The 24,310-nt window shown below is 39.0% G+C and overlaps 1 protein-coding gene across 7 annotated transcripts in view; it reads right to left on the bottom strand.

Moving 5' to 3' along the window:
* Window positions 1–13,772: 13,772 nt before the first annotated feature.
* MEF2A (myocyte enhancer factor 2A) overlaps window positions 13,773–24,310 on the bottom strand; it is an 83,300-nt gene continuing 72,762 nt past the window's right edge. For 5 of the 7 annotated variants that reach the window (XM_008568283.1, XM_008568287.1, XM_008568286.1 and 2 more), the window contains 3 exons: window positions 22,680–22,806; window positions 19,714–19,840; window positions 13,773–17,866 (listed from right to left, as the gene is read on the bottom strand). In XM_008568283.1, coding sequence (XP_008566505.1) covers window positions 17,509–17,866; window positions 19,714–19,840; window positions 22,680–22,806 — 612 coding nt within the window. In that variant the 3' untranslated portion in view covers window positions 13,773–17,508. The remainder of the gene's footprint in view (window positions 17,867–19,713; window positions 19,841–22,679; window positions 22,807–24,310) is intronic. The other 2 variants (XM_008568285.1, XM_008568282.1) reach the window with 1 other exon arrangement.

Consider the following 24,310-nt stretch of genomic DNA (forward strand, 5'->3'; position numbering starts at 1 on the left):
GGACAGTGAGCTGGATACTCATCAGTTTCACCTGGTTTATTTCTCTTTTCTCAGATGTCACTGTCCTGCACTGCCTGTTGCCCAGAGTCTCATATTTTTTTGTATGATTGTTTGAGGTGAAAGAATTCCTCTGGTCCCTGTTTCCAATGAAACGCAGAAGCAGAAGTTCACAGGCCGGGGTCAGGGGAGGAGCAGCCAAAATGGTGGCATGAGAGGGCAAGACTAGCTCAGAGGCAAAGCCAAAGAAGCAGGCCTGGCAGTGGGCTCTGACTCTGTGAGCCCAGACTGGATCATGGGACAGGAAATCAGAGGGGGCAGATTTTCCTGGAAGAGCTTGGGAATGAGTCCACCAAATTCCATGCACTGTGAGACAGACAGCTGCACTGGAGGCATGTCATTGGTTTAGTTAAATAAACATTATTGCATTCCCCCTGTGTCAAGCTCTAGGCTCCTGGTTTTCGAGTGCGTTATCTCAGCTGAGTAGTTGGAAGATACTAGCAGTCTAGGAATCCTTGTTATCCTGTTCCTTAATGCTGCTTTAAGATCGCTCGTCCTCCCTTCTCCCTAAATCCTACTGCTTTTCTGAAGCACGTGCTATCAGGACAGAGCACATGCTACACGTCCTTGTTGCATCATCTGCAGATCTTCTGGCCTCTCCCTCTGTTCCACTGAAGACTTTTTAGCACCTGTCCTCATTCTTGATATCCCTGCAGATCAGTGCCTCCCCATCTTTTTCAAGTTATATCTCATAGAGAAATTAATCAAATATGTACAGCATCCTGAGGCAAACTGGGGGGGATTTGATGATCTTTATATGAGCCCTATTGTCACAGATAGACAAAGGAGGTAACAGTTGGAGAGTTTTGTTCTGTTTTGGCTTGTTTTTGAAGTGGATGATAGACATGTTTTTATGCTGATGGGAAAGATCTAAAAGAGAGGGAGAAATTGATGCAGGCGGAAAGGGGATAGTTGCAGGAGTGGAGACTCTGATAAGGAGAGAGCTGGTGAGACCCAGTATACAACATGGAAGACTTGGCTGTAGGTAAGGGCACAGACAGTCCATCCGTAGTGCCTGGAGGGAAGGCAGTACATGTGGCACAGATGCAGGCAGATGACTGGATATCATGGGGAAGATTGGGTAGGTATCATTTGATTGCATCTATTTTCTCAGTGGAAAATGTGAGAGGAACTAATCAGCTGTGAGGATGAGGAACTGGTCTTGGAGGTTTGAATAGAGAGGAGATAGAGTAAAATAGTTCTATCAGAATGTGAGGAAGCCAACATACACCAGGGAATTGTAGTTGCATTTCTGGGCAGCATTTGAGAGCCATGTAAAATTTGTGGTCGTGGTGGAATAAAAGTAGACAGTCCAGAATTAGACCCCAATACGTATGAACACTTAGTATATGATAAAGGTGGCATCTCAAATGGATGGCGTAAAGATGAACTTCTCAACAAATGGTACTGGGGACTCTAGATAGCCATTTGTAAAAACATAAAATTAGATCCATATGTAAGAATAAACTCCAAATGGATTGTGATCTTAGTGTAAAAGATGAAACCATAGTAGCAGGGAAATGTGGGTGAATTCTTCTCTAACCTTGGTGTAGGGAAGGGATTTTAAAATATACCTTAAAATCCACAGGCAATAAAAGATTGTTAACTTTGACTATACAAAAGTAATAAAATTTTGCATGACAAAAATACTACAAAAACGTTAAAATACAACTGACAAATTGAGAGGAAATATTTATAGCACATACAATAAAGGGCTAATATCCCTAATATGAAAAGAATTCTTAAAAATTGAGGGATGAAGACCAAAAATCCAACAGACAAATAGGAAAAAGACATGAACAGACAATTCACACACGTGAAAGAGATTAAAATGACCCTCCAACATATGGAAAAATGTTCAAAATCACTCATAATAGAGAAAGACAAATTAAAATATTGAGATATAGATTCTTACATATCAGACTGGTAAAAATAAAAAATATGACAACACATTCTTCTGGCAAGGTTGTGGGAAAACAGGCATTCTCATACATTACTGGAGGAAATGCAAATTGGTACAACTCCTCCGGAGGCAACTTTGGCAATAACTTACAGAACTGCACATGAACTTACTTAGCAGTCCCACTTCTAGCAATCTACCCTGAAGATAAATCTCTAACAATGAGAAAATGCATAGGGATATTCACTGATGAGTGCAAAATATTGGAAACAACCTAAATGCCTATTCATGGTTTAGTAAACTCTGGTATAGCCACACCATGCAGTACTAAGAATGATGAAAATTTCTATGAGCTGATCACTCTACGGAGTAATTTCCAGATGTACTAAGTGAAAAAAACAAAGCTGCTGAGTTGCACAAGGGAAATATGGGAAGGATTAAACCAGAAACTAGAGAGACTGATTATCTATATGGTGCTGACGGAGAAGTTTGGGAGGAGAGTAGCATAGCAGGAAGAGGAGTGACATTTCTATGAGAATCTTTTTGCATAGCTCTCTTAAAAGCATAGTAATGTTTCTGATACCATTCATATACTCCCCCGAATAAATAATTAAAACCAACTAAGATGGGGAGAGAGGACCCAAAACGGAATAAAAACACCAGCAGATGAACGTAACTATTACAAAGGAATAAGATAACCGTGCTGAAGTGGATTATAAACTAAAAGTAACTGGGGAAAACACGATCTTGACTGAATGATGTAAGGTCAAAGGCAAAACAAAACAAATACCTACATAAATGCTCTCATCTAGTCAGGAAATGTGTGTTCCTCACATGGGTATGGGTTGGCAATTCTGAAACTACTTTGTGTGTTTACTAGAACTGAATAAATAAGTAAAAAGATTGTAGATTCTGAGAGCTGGGTTTTTCTTACCATAGAGAAAGATGTTCTAGATAAGGAAAGGAAAGGCTAAAATGAACCCCGTGGTGTTGAATTGGAATCTGAAATATTAGTATAAATTTATGGGTTGTTTTTTTTTAACTTGCACATGGTAGAATTTACTATAAATAAAAAATTGGCTAAAGAATCAATCTCATTGGTAATATTGAAAATTCAAAAATGAACCCCAGAAAAAATAGACTTCACTGAAATAATTGACACAGAATAGACAATGGCTAAAGATGCAAAAAACAGCAAAATTTGTCTTTGACTAAAAAGTGGCAGAAAAACCAATTCTATTAAACAAAATTTATATCTATAAGAGTTGACCCTGGACAATTACACTTGGTGCAGGTGAGGATCATAAAAAGAAGACTCATAATAGCAGAAGATATAATAGATAATACTTGAAACATTTTGGGGAAAAAAAAAAACCTGATGGATAAATAAAATCTTCATCATGAAAGTTATGAGAAAGAACTGATTTTGGAAAAAAAAATTTTGGTTAAGTGAAAATGGAAAAAATGGAAATTGTTTAAAGGGTTTATGTAGAAAAAATGGTCAAATAATGAAATTGGTGTAATGTAGTTTGATAGAAAAAATACTTTCCTGGCAATGGTGATATTATTATCAATGAAACGATTGTGTTTATAAATATGAAGTCCATATCTTCTTTTGGTCAAAATGGTAGGATAACAACTTCCTGTGGTCTGGCCATGTATACAGCTATAGAGCAATCTAAATAATAAAGCACTAATTTGGGAAGCACAAACAACTGTAAAATAGGTCAGTATATCATGTGTTAAGAATAAAAAAAAAATTATTATGAAATTGTCAGGAGAGCCTCCTCAGAAAGCAGGAGAAAGCGCTCTTCAGTGGGCCAGCCTTGGGCAAGTCACTCTGCTCCTTTGGATCTTGGACAGATTCAACGAGAGTTTGAGCTACAAATTGAGACTGAAGTCAAGCACAGAGAGCTGACCAAGAGAATGTGAACATTATGGAGGATGGAAGCAGAAATAATGACAGGACATCATGGGCTAACCTTTAGGGGCTACCAATACTTATGGGTTAGGAAGATGACAACCCCCTGGAAAAAGAGGCAAAGAAAAAGCAAAGAAATAGAATAGAATAGTGCAATGAGAGAGGGCTGGAGGACCCGAGCATATTTTAGAGCAGACAATCAAGTACTCTTGGGAAATAATGGTAAGAACAAAAAGAAGGCTCTTGAATTTAGCAAAAAGGCCAACTTTGAAATGGAGGCAATGATCTTGGGACACCATGGGAGGAGGTAGCATGGCTAACAAGAGAATACTAAGAGCTTGAAGGAGAGGTCTCTTGAGCAGAGCTTTTGAGTTTCCTGGTGACAGTAACTTAACTTGAGTAAGCACAGGCAATAGGGTGAATTTATTGGCTCACCTGTTCAAACCATAGGGGGGGTCTGAGTGTGGTAACTTCAGGGGTGACTGTAACCAGGACTCTCTTTCCTTCTTCCATCTCTGCTTCTCTTTATGTATTGGCTTCATTTTCTCCTAATGTAGGCTAGCTTCTTACATTTGGAAGAGAAAATTGTGGCTGGTAGCTCTTTCATTCCAGCTTGGTCACCAAAGAAGTATACTTAGTTCCAATGTTATAAATCCCAGGACAGGACTCACTGGCTTATCACTTACCAACCAGGTCAGACCATGTAAGGTACAAAAGGGTAAGACATTATCCAAAAGAAATGAGATGACTAATCCCCCCAAACAGAAGAACAGAAGAAGTGAACAGACAAAATATGTTCACTGCAAGCAGTTAGGAAATGTAAATGTTTCTGAAGATTAAAAAAGAACATGTCTAAAGGCAGAGAGGAAAAGATGAAGCTGAGAAGAGATAAAGATGAGAAGTGAGATGGAGGAATTTCACTAAGTTAGAAATTAACCACAATGGGGCCTTACACTCATAAATGGCTTGGAGTATTCCTCTTTTCTACGTAGTTTCGGTCCCTTCCTGATCTCTCCAATCTTCCACTCTTTTAGTTTGGTGAGCCCACTGACTAACCCTTCTGCTTTACTGCCCACTACAGAGTGTACCTTCTCCCCTTCTGATCTGGCCCTTCGTTCAGACTCCTCTACCTATAATGGCTCCCTGTGGCTCTGCACATCTGGGAAATGCCTAGAACCTTGGACTCTCCCTGCTCCTCAGTTTGGGATTAAGAAGACTGGACAAGGGACAGTTGGGTCTCTCAAGACCCAGGAGGGGATGGGATTGGGAGCACAGGTGAAGAAGTCAGCTTTGGCAAAGAAGGGAAGTGGGCATTTTTCAGACGATATAGATGAAAGAAATAAAATTGGGTGAATTTCTGCAAAGACAGACTTGGAGAGCAAAAGAGACAGGTTAAAGTAAATAAAAGGTGAATGAGGAATTTGGGGAAGGATGGCCGCAATCTCTTTGGAAAAGTAGAAGTCAAGGCCATCTATTGCTAGAAAGGATGGAAAGGGTAGGAGCTTAAGGAGTGTACTAGTTTCCTTGGGCTGCTGCAACAAATTACTATAAACTGGGTGGCTTAAAACAACATAAATTAATTCTCTCACAGCTCTGGAGGCTAGAAGTCTGATGTCAAAGTGTTGCCAGGGTGGCGTTCCCTCTGAAGGTCCTAGGGGACAATCTTTCCTTGCCTCTTCCAGCTTCTGGTGGCTGTTAGAATCCTTTGCTTGTGTCTGCATTATTCTAATTTCTGCCTCTGTCTTCACATGGCCTTCGCCTTTGTGTGTGTGTCAAATTTTCTTTTTTTTTAATTTTTATTTTAAAAAATATTTTAACATTTACTTGTACATATTTGTGGGGTACAGTGTGTTATATAATATATGCATATACTGCACAATGATTCACCTAGGGTACATAGCATAGTTTTGTACCCATTAGTCCACCACTTCTCCTCCCCTCCAGACCTCTGGTAACCATTGTTCTACTCTTTACTGTAAGAACCACTTTTTTTTTTTTTTTTTAGCTTCCACATATGAGCGAGATCATGCAGTATTTGTCTTTCTATGCCTGACTTACTTCACTTAATATGATGGTCTCCAGTTCTATCCATGTTGCAGCAAATGATATGATAGCATTTCTTTTTATAGCTGAATGGTATTCCATTGTGTATATGTAACACAGATTTTTTTTTTTTTTAATCCATTCATCCACAGATGGGCATTTAGGCTGATTTCATCTCTTGGCTATTGTGAATAGTGTTGGGATGAATATGGGACTGCAGGTGTCTTTTTGATATATTTTCATTTCCTTTGGGTATATACCCAGTAGTGGGATAGCTGGGTCATAAGGTAGATCTATTTTTATTTCTCTGAGGAAACTCCATACTGTTTTCCATAATGGCTGTAACAATTTACCTTCCCACTAACCATGTAGGAGTGTAGAGGATTCATAGAACAAATGTACCTCACAGGGCCTGGTTTTCCAAAGCCTCTCAGTTTCAAATATTGACCTTGCAAAGGACAGGAAATTTTCCCCAGGCTATTGAGTCTCTGTTGCAAGATAAAAATTGTAACACAGAAAGGCTGCTGGCTCAAAGACAGACAAGTTACTAATTGATATGTAAAGATACTTAAAAGCTGCTGGAGGGAAAAGGAATGTTTGCTAAATCAAGTCTTTGTCAGTGGATCACTTAATTGCCTAACAGAATGTCATCTGACTTATTTTTACTGAATGTTACCAGCTTCTATTGTAAAACTTGTACTTAGCAAAACCCTACCTATTTCTCTTCCTGTAACTTCTTGGTCTGGAGAATAAATGCAGGAAGAGAACCCCAATTCGTGGTTAATTTCCCAAATGGAAGAAATGTCTCATGCTTGAGGAAGTTCTGGGATATTAACACCTTTCTGGTGCTTCTTACTGCTCAAAAGAGATGGGTTTTGAGTAATCTTTGGCAGCTCCATCACCCAGGGGAAGAGGGGTGACAAATCCATGGGAGGCAAAGCAACGTAGAAGGGTTCCCTTTCCTCCACATCCTTGCCAGCATTTGTTATTTTCTGTCTTGTTGATAATAGCAATTCTAACTGGGGTGAGGTGATATCTCATTGTGATTTTACTTTGCATTCCCTGATGATTAGTGATTTTGAGCATTTTTTCCTGCTTGTTGGCCATTTGTATATCTTGTTTTGAGAAATATCTGTTCAGGTCCTTTGCCTATTTTTTAATTGGGTTATTTGTTGTTTTGCTGTTGACTTTTTTGAGTTCCTTATATATTCTGGATATTAGCCCCTTGTCTGATACATACTTTGCAAACACTTTCTCCCATTCTGTGGATTGTCCTTCACTTTGTTGATAGTGTCCCTTGCTGTGCAGAAGCTTTTCAGTTTGATGTAGTCTTATTTGTGTATTTTTGTTTTAGGTGCCTGTGCCTTTGTGGTCTTGTTCAAAAAAGTGTTGGCCACTCCCGTTTTGTGTAGCATTTCCCTATGTTTTCTTCTAGTATTTGCATAGTGTCAGGTCTTAGATTAGGTCTTTAATCCATTTTTGAGTTGATTTTTGTGTATTGTGTGAAATAGGGGTGTATTAGTCCATTTCTGTTGCTTATAACAAAATACCTGGAACTGGATAATTTATAAGAAAACAAAATTATTGCTTAAAGTTTCAGAGGCTGGGAAGTCTAAAGTCCAGAGAACACTTCTGGTGAAAGCCTTGTTGGTGGTGACAGTGACTCAGTAGTTTCACATAGCAGAATGGTGGAGCAGAGAGAGAAAGAGACTCTCACATGGTCTCCTTTTAAAGCCCTCAGAACCACACCCACAGCCACCATTATTAGTCCATTCACTAGGGCTTAGTCTTTATGATCTAATCACCTCTGTAGTTTTCTTTTTTTGTTGTATCTTTTTCTGGATGTGGTATAAGGCTAATGTTGGCCTTGTAGAATGAGCTTAGAAGTATTCCCTCCTAATTTTTTGGAACAGTGTGAGAAGAATTGATATTAGTTCTTTAAATTTTTGGTAGATTACAGCAGTGAAGCCATCTGGTCCTGGGGTTTTCTTTGTTGGGAGACTTTTTATTACTGCTTCAATCTCATTACCATTATTGATCTGTTTAGGTTTCCTAGTTCTTCATGATTCAACTTTGGTAAGTTGTATGTGTCCAAGAATTTATCCATTTTTCTAGGTTTTCTAGTTCTCATATAGCTGTTTGTAGGAGTCTCCTATGATTCTTTGTATTTTTGTGGTATCAGTCGTAATGTCTTTTTTTAATTTCTGATTTTATTGAGTCTTCTTTTTTTCTTCATTAGGGTGGTTGAAGGGTTATCAATTTTTGTTTATCTTTTTGAAAAACCAACTCTTTGTTTCAAATCTCTAATTCATTTGTTTCTGCTCTGATCTTTGTTATTTCTTTCCTTCTCCTGATTTTGGGTTTGGTTTGTTCTTGTTTTTCCAGCTCCTTGAGGTGTAATGTTACATTGGTTATTTAAAGTCTTTCTTTTCTGATGTAGGCATTTATTGCTATAAACTTCCTTCTTAGAACTGGTTTTGCTGTATCTCATTGGTTCTGGTATGTTGTGTTTTCATTTTCAATTGTCTCCAGCAATTTTAAAATTTCCTTTTAGATTTCTTCTTTGACCCATTCATTGTTTAGAAGCATGTTGTTTAATTTCCACGTATTTATACGGTTTCTAGTGTCCCTTTTGTTGATCTGTAGTTTTATTCCCTTTGGTTGGACAGGGTAGTTAATATAGTTTCAATTTTTAAAAATTTATTGAGACTTGTTTTGTGACCTAACAGATGGTCTGTTGTAGAGAATGTTCCATGTGCTGTTGAGAAGAATGTGTATTCTGCAGTTGTTGGATGAAATGTTCCATGTATGTCCATTAGGTCCAGTTGGCTTAGAATAGAGATTAATTCTGATATTTCCTGGTTAATTTTCTGTCTGGATGATCTGTCCTTTGCTGAAAGTGGGGTATTAAAGTCCCTATCATTGTGTTGGTGTTTATTTCTCCCACTAGGTCTAATAGCAATTGCTTTATATAACTGGGTGCTCTGCAGTTGGGTGCATATATATTTAGAATTGTTATATCGCCTTGTCGAATTGATCCCTTTATCATTATACAAAGACCTTCTGTGTCTCTTTTTACTTTCCTTGGCTTGAAGTATATTTTGTCTGATGTAAGTATAGCTGCTCCTGCTCTTCTTTGGTTTCTATTCACATGAAATATCTTTTTTCATGTCCTCACTTTCAGATGGTTTTAAGGTGAAGTGAGTTTCTCGTAGGCAGCATATTATTGGTTCTTGTTTTATAACCCATTGAGCAACTCTGTGTCTTTTAATTGGGGCATTATAATAATCTGTTTACATTTAGAGTTATTATTGATATATAGTGACTTGTTAGTGCCATTTTGTTTCTTTTATTCTGGTTGTAATTTTTATCCTATTTACCTTTGATTCCAATCTTACTGTCTTCTTTTGTGATTGATTAGCTTTTTTCTAGCAGTGTATTTTGATTTCTTGCTATTTATTTTTTGTACATCTCTTCTAAATTTTTGTATTATTGTTACCATGAGGCTTACAAAAGACATGTTATAGTTAGAGCATTTTAGACTAATAACTTAACTTTTATATCTAAGAAAAAAGAAAAATGCGAAGACAACTCTACATGTTGGCATCATTTCCCCACCATTTGACAATTTGTTTCAAGTTATATCTTTTAATATTGCTTTTCTCTTATACGGTTGTCGTATATGTTAGTGTCTTGCTAGGATTTGCCCTTTATTCTTCATACTAAGGATGTAAGGGGTTTATTCACCCCTCTTTATGACACAGGAATATTCTGAGGTTGTCTATGAACTTAGTTTACTAATGAGTTATGTACCTTGAAATGTTTTCTTGCTGCTCCTCAGCATCATCTTCTTTCAGATTCAAGAACTTCCTTTAGCATTTTTTGTAAAGCAGGTCTAGGGTTGGTGAATTCCCTTAACTTTTGTTTGTCTGGTAAAGACTTTATTTCTCCTTTGTATTTGAAGTTTTGTTTTGCTGGATAGAGAATTCTTGCCTGACAGTCTTTCTCTTTCAGCACCCGGAATATATCATTGTATTCTCTTTTGGCCTATAAGGTTCCTACTGAGAAATTCACCGAGAGTCAGATTGGGGCTCTGTTGAATGTTATGCTTCTTTTCTTTTGCTACTTTCAGTATTCTTCCTCTGTCTTTGTTTTTTGTTAATTTGATTATGATGTGTCTTGGGGTGTTCCTCCTTGGGGTGAATTTGATTGGCAACCTCCGAGCTTCCTGAACCTGGATGCTGTCGTCTTTGTCCTTACTTGGGAAATTTTCAGCCATTATTTTCTTGAATATGCTTTCTACATCTCTTCCTTTTTCCTCTTTTGGGTATGTCAATTACGTGGAGGTTATTTTGTTTGAGGGAGTCCCATATTTGCTGTATTTTTTCTTTTTTGCTCCTCTGATTTGGTGATTTCATATGTTCTGTCTTTGAGAGCTGACTCTTTCCTCTAAGTCTGCTGTTGGAGCTTTCTATCAAGTTTTTCAGTTCAGATAATGATGTATTCTTTATTTCTAGAATTTCTATTTGTAAAAAATTGATTCAATTCTGTTGTCAAGTTTCTCATTCTGCTCCTGGATTGTTTTCCAGATATCATTTAATTTTCTATCCGTATTTCCTTGTGACTCCCTGAACATCCTTAAGAGGGTTATTCTGAATTCTGTCACACGTTTCATAGATATGTTGTTTCTCTGGATTCATTGCTGCTGTCCTATTTGTTGGTGTCATATTTCTCTTCCTCCATCTTTGTGTCTTTACATTTGTTGGTGTCATATTTCTGTTTTTTCTCCATCTTTGTGTCTTTACATTGATGCGTGGTCATTTGAGGAGACTGCCATCATCTCTTCTAGTTTTTACAAGTGTTCTTTGTTGGTGTTAGACCTTTACTGGTTAACATCAGAGCTTAGTCTCTGGTCTGTGGTGTTGGTTAACTCCAAAATTGGGGGAACTTCCTGTAGGAACCAGCACTGGAACTCTGTGGTTGGGGTAAATTGCTGCTTTGCTGCTGATTCTCTGGGGAAGGGTTTTTGGAGCCAGAAGCAGAATGACAAACTTGACAAAAGAATTGAATCAATTAAAAAAAAACAACAACAGAAATTCTAGAAATAAAGGATACATTCTGTGAATTGAAAAACTTGAAAGTTTTCTTCCTGTTGCTGTGGCTTCTCCTGCCTTCACAAACTCTGTAGGACTCTCCTCCTCTTCCCCCGAGCTCCAATGGTCCCAGGTTGGCAGTCTTGGCTTTTTAATAGTTGTAAATTGGTTGATTGTTGGGGAGAGTGATGCTGAGGACTGGCTTTTTATATATACTGTGTTTAGATAACAAGCTATGGAATATGGATGTGTGTCTGAGTGAGCATACCTACCTACATATATTTCCCGGCTGTGTTTGTAGAAAGGGCCTAAAGCAGTGACACCCTAGTAGTGATGAGTACAACTAGTGCCCATATCTTGGTTTCAAAACACCATTCTTCAACAGAAGGAACTAGCAATCCTTGAAGACGTGGTTGACCCAGTATCGGGACAGGGAAGGTACAAGTGTGTGGAACACCTTGTGGTGTCAGAAAGTAGGACATGCTGAGGGGACGCGCAGGGGCTCTTCCAAACAACACAGGAGTCTACCTGACAGAGCTCCTAATGGCCAGAGCTGGAACAATTAGAGGATCAAAATAATAATAGTACTAGCTTATAACCCATAGAATAAATACCCATAAGTCCATAATGATTTAATCAATTAAATAAGTGAGGAGAAAGGACAGCTGTTCCTTACAGTAGAATTCCAATTAATAAATGTCGAGGAAAACAGACAACTACCACAGTAATAATTGCTGCAGACAAGATGCTAAATTAGTGGGTGAAAGTTTGAGAAGCCTGTATAGTTTCAAAGTATCTCCTCCAAGATTACACAAGGAAAGATAGTAACTCTACAGTGGAGAAAACCAGTAGAAACCACTTAACCAAATCATCGAGGTCAACGTCACCTGTAATAAGATGCATGGACATCAACTCTATGATGCACTAAAGGGACACATCATTCCTGTGGTATTTGGAATGCACAGCCTCATCCCAATCATGAGAAAACATCAGACAAATAAATCCACACTGAGGGATAGTAGCCAAAATAATTGATTAGTGTTCTTCAGATGTGCCAAAGGTCATGAAAGATAAGGAAATACCGAGGAACTGTCAGAGAAATAAGTAAAAAAGGCAGTGTGGGATCTTGGATTGGATCCTAGAACAGACACAGACAAATAGTGGGAAAAAATGGTGAAATTCACATATTGAGTTGATAGTATGTATCAATATTAATTTCTTGGTTCTGATACTTGTACTATGGTTATGTAAATGTTAACATTAGGGAAAGCCAGGTGAGGGATATGTGGAAACTGTATTTTTCCAACTGTTTTGTAAGTCAACAATCAAAATAAAGTTTAATAAGTAAAAATAAAAAAGGAGGGGGCGTAGGGAGGAGCTATATAGTGAAACCAGTTAGTACAATCATGATTTCTTTTTTCTTCCCCAGCTGCATCCCTCTGCTTTGGTTAGATACAAAGCAGGCAGATGATGTGTCTATAAGAAAGAGACCAGACTGTAGGCCCTGACCTCTAAGCTGGGTGAGCTGCCCTGACACTTTCGGTCCTCGGGGAAGCAACACTGAGAAGGAATTAGGCACGCCAAAGATCTGTAGCCCAGCTATGTCGTCGTGAGTTGGGGTTGCCTGGGGAGAGGTTACACTCAGCTCAAGCTGTGACAGATGGCATCAGGGCTCACCTCTTATACAGATAGGGACTCAGAAACTCTCTGCTGGAGGTGGCATTGGTCCACTTAGTTCCCCAAAAGCCCCTCTAGCCATAGTGGTTCAAGCTCCTATTTGAAACCTAACCCTGGTGGGAGATGGGAAGAAACACCTCTTGCCCCTTGGTTTCACAACTAAGTGGTACCCTGGCCCCTGAGAGCCACTGCACAGGTCACTAGGAGCAGGCACAGAGCTCCAACTGAAAATCCTCTTCCTTGGCTGATGCCACTCACAGAATCAGCTTAAAAATTAGAGCAAGGCAAGTGGAAGGTAACTAGGAATTTAAGTAGCTGCAGCTGTGATTAGAGTATTTTTAGTCAAGGACTCAGTTTCCAAAACCTGCTAGTAAGAGCCCCACTGTAGACAGCAACAAAAACCAGCACAAAAATTTAGCTTTTAACTTAATTTGATGCCAAGAATCTGCTGAACTAGTAGCTGGCTTAGATGGCTCATCAGAGGGAGAGAACATTTTCCACTACAAGTATAAGACTTTTCATTTGCTAGCTGAGTTATGACCAAGGGAGACGACCATTGAGAAGTACCTACCAGCATTCTGGGACATATACCTATCACTTTTGAAAATTAATTCATTCTAGTAAATATATCTTCTGCCTCTAGCTCAGTATCATGTATGCATTTTGGGGCAAAACAAATCATTTCACTCCCTAAAATTTAAAGAGAAATAGAATCTAATGATAGTCAGTTCTAACAATACCCCCTCCCTGTGCCCCCAGCACACTTTGTTGTATTTTCTACAAGGAGTCTTTGGAGCCTCAATGGATTCAGCTGACCCACACTAGTATGCACAGAACAGCCACGCTGAATGGTGGTGGAGACCGCACCCTGCAGGGCCCAGGGCTGCCCAGGAGCCAACAGAGGTGAGGCTGGTGGGGCGCTAGATGGTCTCCTTGGCCATGTCCCAGCATAAGGAAGGAGATGTGCAGGTGAAAAGGCCTTTGTGAAAGGAAGGCTAAAGGAGAGGGCTTCTGGGGAAGGGGATGCCTGGTGGCAGCCAGCGCTTTAGTTTCCCCAGGCAAACATGACAGAGTCTGGATGCACAGTAAGAGCCAGTCCGTCTTTACTGGAGTGAGTGCAGGAGACAAATAGTTTACAACAATCTCTAGCATTGTCTTAACCATTTGATAAAAAGTTCACTATAATATTTATTGTATAATGAAGAAAAAACAACACATTCAGGGAAAAATTGAGATTAACTTATTTTTCTTAAAAGGTTCATCTCAAGGATGGCAACAAAGTCCAGCTTGTGCCGCCAAACGGTTTTACATGATTAAACCGTGTACAGCTTCTTGTGTGAACTGTTGACTACAAACATTTACCAAATACATAAATCTCTTTTAAAAAAGCCATTTTAAATATAGCAAAGCAGTGTCTTCTTGCACAGCAAAGTGAAGAAAGTTTCTACAGAGAAATAAAAGTTTTACATTTGTAAAATCTTTTTCACATTCTAATCATCTAATTTCTTATGATCCAATGCCAGGAGTCTTCAGGTTCCTTATTTACTATGTATTTCTTGTGCGCATGATGGTTAATACAGAAATTATGTTAATGCATCATTAGCTGTCCTTATAGTTAAAGGAAATGGCAAAACATGTATTGTTCTTTTAGAAAAAACCCCTGATTTAGCCTAAAACACAATGGACATAATTAGGGCTCAAAAGATGGAGTTTCGATTGGAATCATCTGTGTACACACAGTGGTGACTTGCACTCAGTGTAGTGCCAGTCAGAGTGCTGAAGGAAGTGCAGCTATTGGGAACTGCACTTTAATCAGTGCAATTTACTCTTAACTTTTTTTGATTTTATTTTTTAGTAATAAAATACTTCTGAAGGGGTAAAATTTTTCTGTGATGGTGTCTTATACAAAACACGCTGAGTCCAAAAGCGTAAAAAATGTTGGTTCTAAAGCAACACCATTAGTGTCTTCCTCACTCTAGGTTGGTTTCCACCAAGAGACGTGGATGTGGATGTGTTCACGCATGGATGTCTGGGTGAGGGATGTCTGTCAAGTCCATATGCCCCAAATCACACTGGGCATATGGCAAAAAGGTTAACAGTCAAATATTCAGTTCCTGAAAACGGAATACATTGTTACTTGGTCAGTGTAATTTAAATACAAACTCCGAGCCTTGTGTAATATCATTTTAGAAAACAGTAGTTGTACTGATTATAAACCTGCATAGAAAGAAAGACTATTGAGATACAGTCAGAAAAGCCATCTCATAAGGCACACAAGAAAATAGACAGTAAATGTGAATGTGTTAACTCCTATTCCAATGTACAGCAGAAGTTCATGAACATGCATAAATAATGAAGGAATCACTTAACACTTTCAAAGCTATAAATGGTTTACAAAGTGGTAAGGATTATCTTGGAAGTTCAGTGTTGGGAGACTGTCTTTTTTTGATCAGGTGTGACTTTATGAAGAAATGTGCCTGTAAGTAGTTCAGTAAAATAAGTACATTTTTAAAGAAAAATTAATCCTTTCTGAATAAGAGCCAAATGTTGATAGTGTGAAGAGACAGCATATCACCCTCCCTTTTTTGGCCTCTATCAAAAGTTACTACCCACACTTCCATTAAAAAGGAATTTTGCAGCCTGTGCATGCCACAGGTTTATCCTGCACCTAATACCTATATGTCAGTCAGAAAATCTGGCTGATGATTTGTCACAACTAGCAGATAAGGAAAATGTCAAAAGAAACTTAGGGGGAAAAATAAAATGTAAGTAAAAACTGTAGGTAGCTGCTCAATATTAAGTTTAAAATACAGAAGAGCAGCCAATTTTTAAACCCTTACTTTTTTCTCAGGAAAATTAGTATTTAAAAATCTATGATGAAAGATATACAGGACTTTGAATTTTATTCATGGCACAAACCCAGTAAACAGATGAACTTGCTATCACCAATTAGTTGTCGTCTTGTAATAAGGCCTTGTTCAAAATCCAAGCTGAGGGTGGCACTAATTTCAATTAGGATGGCAAGAGTCATGCCAAGTATCTGCACCATAAGAGAATTTCTCCCCTCACATCAAAGTGTCATTTCAATGCACAGAATTGTTGATAATAGTAGTATTTTACAACCACATGCATCTTTCTATTTTTAGAGGGTCAAGGAAAAAAGATCCTTTCCCCCACAAATATTTTTCCCTAATCATTTACCACTTATAAAACCTTTGTGCTCATCTACTATTTTGCCATTTTCTCTAATATTAATTAAATTAGGTCAGCTTTTTCTACTACATTTTTTTCCTCACAAAAGGCAAGTTTTAAATAATGCCTTATAAAATCTGTTACAACACATTTTATATTTATGCAGGATGAACTTAACACCAATTTTTTTGCCACTTTGCTATTTATGTACACACGTAAAATATATAATGATGCTCAACCCATACAGCACAAAGATTACAATGTAACATCACACGTTCACCACCAGTGAGGGGAGAAACCCCGTTATACAATCCTCTGAAAAAACTGGGCTAACAATTAAAATCCAAAGTACAGTATATTTAACAAAATAGTAAATATTAAACAGTGAGTACTCTACTTAATAAGGACCTCGCCTTTTCCCCCAAATTGGCGGCAATCCACAAAAATATACTTTTTAATCTGGTGACCAAACAATACATAGGTACTTACATCAAAGGTGATAATATATTTAAGATGCTATATACACAAACAGTTTGGCTCAACTTTTAATTTATATATAGAATAATAAGTGTTCATGGCTTTTTTTTTCCAAGTTTCTGCTTGCAAGATATTTTTGTTTTTTCCCCTCTTAAAATAAAACTAAAAAGTTAAAACAAGATAAAGCTATTCTCTAAAAAAAAAAGTTACAACATATAGCTTTGGCTTATATAAATAATTCATAGCAGAATGTGTCAAAAGTAGTGAATATAATTTTATATATAGTCATCAATTCATAAGGGTGTTTTCTTTCATATAAAATATACATGAGCTAAAATCAGTTTAATTTTTAAGATATGAATGTAAAAAGAAACTTCTGACATATTCCAATTATAACTTAATATATTAATTTTACTTTGTTAATGCTCTATATTTCTAGGCTAGTATTTTATGAATATCTCATGCTTTCTATTCTCTCGTTTTTATTAGCTAAAGATCACTTCTTTAACCCAATACATTTTTGCACGTGCAAAACATTATGTGTGGGGCTTTTATGTTTTATTTTGGGTTTTTTTTGTTTGCTTTTTAATATCAACAGCCCTTTCCCATGCACCCCTTTGCAAAAGAGACCCATGCCAGGTTGGGTAATTAATATAAATGACATTTTATGTACAGTATTGCTTTCTTGGTTCCTGCTTTTCTACTGCTCTGTTCTACAAAGCATTTTTCTTAAGTAACTACAGTCACTGCACAGTTAAATAAAACAAGTAAGGGGCCCTCTAGGTTTCTGCAAGCTAGTGTGGGAGAATTATATATGGGTAGACATTTCTTTTGCAAAAACTGGTTATCTTATGAAACAAGTAGTCCAAGGAAGTGCCAGACTGCTCTGTGCCTACAGGGTGCCTTGTCTGCCATGGGATGCACATCTGCAGACCTATGAGGATTTTGCAGGTAAGTGCCTGATTCTGTGTATGCAACACACACCCACACGTACACACACACTCACACCCACATACATATATATGTAAAGGGATATATATGTATGTATGTACATATAAATATATTTAACTCATGTCCTTATTTACCAATTTAGATATGTAGGGCAGTTCACTGCAGTAACACAAAGTACAAACATCAGCCTGGAAGCCTTAGGTCACCCATGCGTCCATCCTCATTCGCTTTACAGAAGGGCTTTCTCTGTCCTCAGTATTTGGGGGTCGGCCAAGCACAATTGGAGAATGGAAGTCACCCCGTGGATCCTCCCGGTCACTTCCATCATAGGAGCTACTAGAGCTGCTCAGACTGTCCACAGGGGAACGCCCCATTTCTTGCCGGGGCTGAGGCTGAGGCTGAGGGGCTTGTGGTGGCGGCTGCTGCTGAGGCTGCTGCTGGAAGCCTGATGGGGTCATTCGATCCCGGGGAGGTGAAATTGGTTCTGACTTAATGTTGATGTTTTGGTTGGTATTAATGGATAAATTTGAACCCTGAGATAACTGGCCTCCAGAGCTGAAAGAAAAAAGAGAGATGTTAGAAGGTTTGTGAGTGGATCTGCATAACTGGAATGATATTATGGACACCACCTGACTGAGAAAAGCCCACAGCCTAAAATCTTGTCAAATTCCCCAAGACTGGTTTTGGTGGTTTCCTTCAGTGCTTGTCACAAAAGGAATCACATCTCCCTGGGAAGAAAGAAAACAGTACAGTTGAGTCCTTATGTTGTTACTTAATTCTACCCACAACCATGGTACTTTTTCAGCTCAAGTATCCAAAACAGTGTCATGTCTAATTCTGTGCATGGACCAAAAAGAACAACGTGGCCACTTGAATTCTGCTATCTCTTCTTCAGTATCATCTCTGCTCTGGCCCTGTGATAGGCACATCATCTCATCTATTCTCAAAACAACTCTATGAAGTAAACTGTGTCATCCTTACGTTCCAGATGATGATACAGTCTCAGAAAGGCTAAGGAACTTGCTTAAAGTAGTACAGTATACAGGCCTGAGCTTTGAGCCTTTTCTACTTCCTTTTCCAAGGCTATTTTTAATATGTTCACTTAGAATGCTCAGGACAGGCCTAAGGGCCAAACCCTGTGTAGGCTGAGATACTGTTCCTTTTTTCATGACATAATTCCCAAGAAGACTACTGATAACAATGAGCATTGTGAAGTTATTTCAGAATGCAGGAGGGAAAAACAGCAAACCAACTGAACCCAGATTCTCTGGGGACTTTCTGGACAGGCGGCTGGGGTGTCCCTACTGCAGGGGCGAGGCTGCCAGCCCTCATGGAGGCAGCACGGTCTGCTATATTGTCCCCTCTTCTGGGATGCTCTCCTCTACCTGCTCCATGGGCCTACTGTCATCCCAGTTCTACAAAGGCCCTGTTTCTTCTCCCTGTTGCTCAGGGATGCCTGCTGTCATCTGGGCATCACCGTATATCCTCTCTGCTTATATCCTCACACCCTGCCCATAAAGAACGTTCTCTTTGTGAATGAGTACAGTGTGTGATTGGGCTGGGATCAACCACACAAACCCTATGGAGCCTGATTTATAAGATATCCAATCCCCTCCCCTCTTTTCCTGCCCTTTGATCCAGAGAGAAAACAAAAGTACAGATCATCTTCCTGTTCTCCTTGTCTACAGATATTTACCAAAGCAAAAAAAGGGAAGGGTGGTAGTTGAACCTGAATGACTTCAAGCTGCCTTTCCTCAAGCAGTGGAATCAAAGACAGGTGTCGGGACGTAGGGGTGGGGGTGGGTGGCTTAATCACTGGTCAGTACGTAGAAGAGGGGTGCATGTGGGTGACATCTGTGCTCTGGAACCCCCTTAGATCCTAGTTGAGTCTCTCTCTCTCTCTCTCTCTCAGTATATACCCATAAGAGAAGCCTTGCTCCCTGAATCCATTCAAGGAATGCCTAGTTTGCTCAGTATCCAAGCAATCATCTAGAGCCATGTAAAGAAAATATTTTCTTTCTTTCTTTTTTTTTTTCCTTTTTGTCTTTTTTTCGTGTCCGGCAACGGATCGCAACCCTCAGTGTCACGCCCGTACCGGACCGGGACCAGCAACGGAATCGCAACCCTCGGTGCTGCGCCCGCACCTGCTCAGCCAATGAGCGGGAACCGGTCTGTATGTGGGATCCGAACCCTCGGCGGGAGCGCCACCACGCTCCTAAGCAGCGCACTGTAGCAGTGCACCACCGGGCCAGCCCTAAAGAAAATATTTTCTCCCAACATTTGTCTCCACCTAAAGAAGAATCATTGCAGGATTACTCACAAAGCAAAAGACTTGTAACTGATAGAAAAAGAGTGTGTGCAGGCCAGGAATAAAGATTTGGGGAAAATTTCTAGTTACTCACACAAGAGAGCTGAGGGCTGCTTGTCCCAGATGGTGTTGCTGCCATGCCGACACCTGTCCCAGAGACAGCATTCCTGGAGAGTTGAAGCCTTGCAGGGCTGACAGGTCAGCGCTGGTCAGTGAATAATCTACAAAGGAAGACAAGATCGCTCTGTGTGCGATGGAAGGACTGTGCCGAGTTTATTTTTCAAACAGCAGCTGCAAAATCTCCCAGGTTGTGAGAAGCCAGGTATTTCACAACAAAACAATGCACTTATGGGTCTAAAACCCATAGAATTTTTTCTTTTGGGAGGTTTATAGAATCTAGTTATAGTTAATTGTCTGGGATTATTTAAATAATAAAAGGTCACCACTAAAGGATGTTCCTGTACAATTGTTATTTTCTTTTTTTTTCCTTGTCTTTTTTCGTGACTGGCAACGGGATCGCAACCCTTGGTGTCGCGCCCGCACCATGCTCAACCAGTGAGCGGACCGGTCTCTATATGGGATCCGAACCCTCGGCGGGAGCACCGCCGCACTCCACCGAGTGCGCCACCGAGCCGGCCCTACAATTGTTATTTTCAATAAACACACGTGCCCCAACCCTCTGGAACAAGTGTTTCTACACTTGAGCTCACCCAGTCTGAGTCTGAATCAGCAAGTCTTGATAAAGCACAGGGGGCGGGGCAGGGGGGAGAGGCAGGGAGGCAGGAAAGACACAGAATCCCTTCTTATGGGGTGTCAAGCTTAGTGGCACAGACATTAAATACATCACTACACAATTAATTGCATTTATTTAAAGTATTGGGACTATCACAGCTCCTTGACATCATGCAAAATAATTTAGAGTTCATGGAAAAACTCTGTGTCACAAGAGTATGACACAGCTCATTTTATATGACTGCTTCAGCCATAATCACTGACCAAGACTTAGGACATTAGTTATCACTCACACAGAGTTATTTTAGCTCATCATTAACATCTGCCTTTTCCATTTAGTTCTAAAGAGAGGTGGTAAAAACTCTTCTACTTTTAACTTCTTTCTCATGTCTCAAGAGAGATGTTTAGGGCCGAGCCCGTGGCGCACTCGGGAGAGTGCGGTGCTGGGAGCGCAGTAGCGCTCCCGCTGTGGGTTCGGATCCTATATAGGGATGACCAGTGCGCTCACAGCACTCACTGGCTGAGCACTGTGCGGCCGGTCTCAAAAAGGACAAAAAAAAAAAAAAGATAATATGGTACACACAAACAGAAACCTTTTTCAGGTGTTCTGAAAAAGAGAGCAAAGACAGTCAGTCAAAAGATGGAATGAGACTGAAGTCAAGTGACTAACAGTTTTGAGAGCACCTAACTCCATTTTTATGTTTTGGTAATTCCTTCTAGACTTAAAAAATAAATTCTTTCTAATCCAATGCATTTATAAAAATAAGAAAAGTGAAATTTCTAAGTATATTGAAAAATCTATAATGAAATGCTCAGTAAACCGCAATCTAACTTTGACACCCAGTTCATGCTCCATCTTCTCAGCCAATACTCCTCTGAACATTCTAGCCTACCGCTCTTTCCCCACCTTCTCAGGTCTGAGAATAGAAACTGGTAACTGCAACAACCCAGGACTTGACCTCCATGGTTAACAACTTTGGTGTGTCCTGTCTCCTTATCTAGAATAAATTTAGGAGAAAAGATATGTCCCTAGAAAAGTGTCTCTTTTATGGCAGATGATTAATGCATTGAAACAGAATTTCTATGAATGCATAATCCCAGGCTTTACTCTGAAACCTTGCTCTGTGCAAGACACAGATAATAAGCTACAATTCACAGACCACAGGCTAGTTTGCAGTTGATGGATTTGGGTAATTTTTTCATATTGATTGTTGGAAAAAGTAATGGACATTTCCTAAGAGGCTTTCTTTTTCAATAATACCTTTTAAAGATGTTTCTGCTTTAAAAGAACTACTTGGAATTAAAGTGGCAATCAAATGTATCAATTGGGGTGCTCCAGACAGCAGTTTGAAAGCACTGTGCCAAAGCATTTACCCTGAAGTCTAAAATTAGATGATCTTTATTACCACAGTCTACTTATGAGAATCAAAAAGAATAACTTCTCTGCACTACAGTCTCTGAATTATTGGCAAAGTATAATTTAACTACTGCCTTCTTTCCTTCTTCCTTTGACGCATCAAGTATTTGGCTCAGCTGGTGAGAAAGTGAAACCACATGTGTTTTCTGCCCCTCCTTAAAATGGCAAACTAAACAAAACCTGCCCCACACCATGATTCTCCATACAGCCCTCATGACTAAAAGCACCCTCCAGTTTAGTATTCTTAAGCTTTCCTAATACACTCCCAAATTAGGGTATCTTAAGATGAAATGTCTAAAGAAACACAACTGAGTGAAAAGCTCATCTCAGAGGCAAAGAGTGACTGGCTCTGAGGAGAAATGAGAAAGGTCCCTGTTTTGCCCCTCAGGCACAAATGACATAGACCAAACTAGTCATTACAGGGAGAAAAACAGCCTGCCTGACACAGCCAAACACCTGCCACATCCCCGAGTCTCAGGACCAAAGGGATTCATGGTCTTTCCCAAAGCAGGTTAACACAGTATAAACACAAACATCTTATTTCAAAAGCCTGGAAGAGTAAGGTACTGTGTAGTCAGAAACTACCTAGAAGATACCCAAGTAAGAGGCTACTGCCCTCCTTGCTTCATGCATGCAACAATTTTGATAGCAGCTACTTGTTTTTTGTTGAGGTAAGTAAAAGTTCATAATGGAGAAACAGAAATAACTTATTCAACTCATTCTACTACTAGTGTGTGTTTTGTAATTTTTTTCAAGGTTAGCATGTTTTTACAATATATCCAAATTTGAATCTAAAAAACTAGAAATAATTTACTTTAATAAATGTACTTTTAAAAAAAAATCACAAAAGCACATGTTGATCACAAAACAGAGAGAAATAAAATCCACTCAAGGCACCAGGGCAGGCTCACCAGTGTTGTAGGCGGTTGGCATTGCTGAGTACACGAGTCCCTGTGGAGGCAAGCTTGGGGTGGTCACAGACACAACCGGGGTAGCAAGAGGTTGAGTGGCTTGAGAACTGCTTATCCTTTGGGTATTCTGTGAGAGATCAGAAATAAGACAAAGTGTTTTTATGTGGTATTTATGTTCAGAGTTAGTATTTTAAAAATAACTTTCAATTTAAAAGTGACATTTTTCACAATTTTATTGAATGTCATTATTTCCTGAAACAGTGATGATATGAAAATCTTAAGAATACTAATGGGAATAACTAAATATTTAAGGAACACATTTTAACATTAATTATTCATTTTCCCTTTTTAAATAGAGTTTATTAATGTCTGAGACACAGCCTTAAAATAGAAACTTACATTATGGGCGGTAACACTGTTATGTGTTAGCATAAGTGAGGACTTGATGCCACCAGAAATACTGTCAGGCTATCCTTAGTGAAATATGTGCAGGTTTTAAATACCTGATATAATAGCAAAGGTCATTTGTATATAGAGGGATTATATGTCCATGAGTATAGGAATCAAAACTGCTGTTTTTTGCAGCATTCACATGTTAACATGGTTTGAATTCATGGCTTGAGTGCAGCCTGTATTGATTTCCTTCCCTCTGATCCTGCAGTTGACCTATTTTTTAAAAGCAAATTCAGATATGTATCCCTTTGCAGTCTCCCAGCCTTCTGACAGATGAGGCTTTGAGTAGAGACATTTGAATAAAATAAACGCTGGTGGGGCTGCAGATGGAGCAATATTAAATGCTTACTGACTGACTGCACCTATGTAGCATCCTAACCGTTACACTGGGAATGAATAAAAAAGTCTACTATTAAATAATCAAGTTAGTTTAAGACAGTCATTGTCCTCTATGTGCAGGAGTATGACAGAACCAGTTTCTCACCATACTGGCTGAAAGTAAAGTTTCTTCAAAATCAAGAATCAGAGAACAGAATGGACCTCACGTTGCTAGCATGCAAGAAGGCCAAAGCACAACTCCAAATTGCATATTTTATAAATGAAGAAGTTAGAGCCTGCTGGGTGACAGTCGGGGTCTAAGCCCAACTTACGTTTAATAAATTTAATAAATGTAAAATTCAGTCCGTTGAGATTATAAAGAGTCACAATGGGATTCAGTTTTCTCTATTACCATTTTCAGAAGGGCACATGAGAAGGCGGCCTCTGGCTAGATCTAAATACCTGAAAAGTGATCATTTGATGAGGATCCAGTTCTCAGATTAGTGCTTATAGACTGTGCACTATGTAGATGTACTGCCTGAGTTTTTGTCCCAGAATCACCATTTTCAAAGCACTGGGAAACCCATTTAACCTCTCTGAAACTCTTCATTTGCCAAGTAGAGAAGACAGCAATCTTTGTCCTGCCTGCCTTGCAGTGCTACTGTGAGAACAGGTAACTGAAGTATTACACAAGTGTAAGATAGAATCCTAAAGTTATTGTTTCAAGAAATCCTTTGTCCCCAAATTTCTATATAGCTGGTAAAAAAAAAAAAAAGATAAATATATTTATTCTTTTTAATCCATACCTATTCTGTTGTAGCTGTTGCGAAGTAAGTTGTAGAAGAATTGCAAGGCTTCTA

Source organism: Galeopterus variegatus, unplaced genomic scaffold, assembly GCF_000696425.1.
Source record: "Galeopterus variegatus unplaced genomic scaffold, G_variegatus-3.0.2 Scaffold393, whole genome shotgun sequence".
Taxonomy (NCBI): domain Eukaryota; kingdom Metazoa; phylum Chordata; class Mammalia; order Dermoptera; family Cynocephalidae; genus Galeopterus; species Galeopterus variegatus.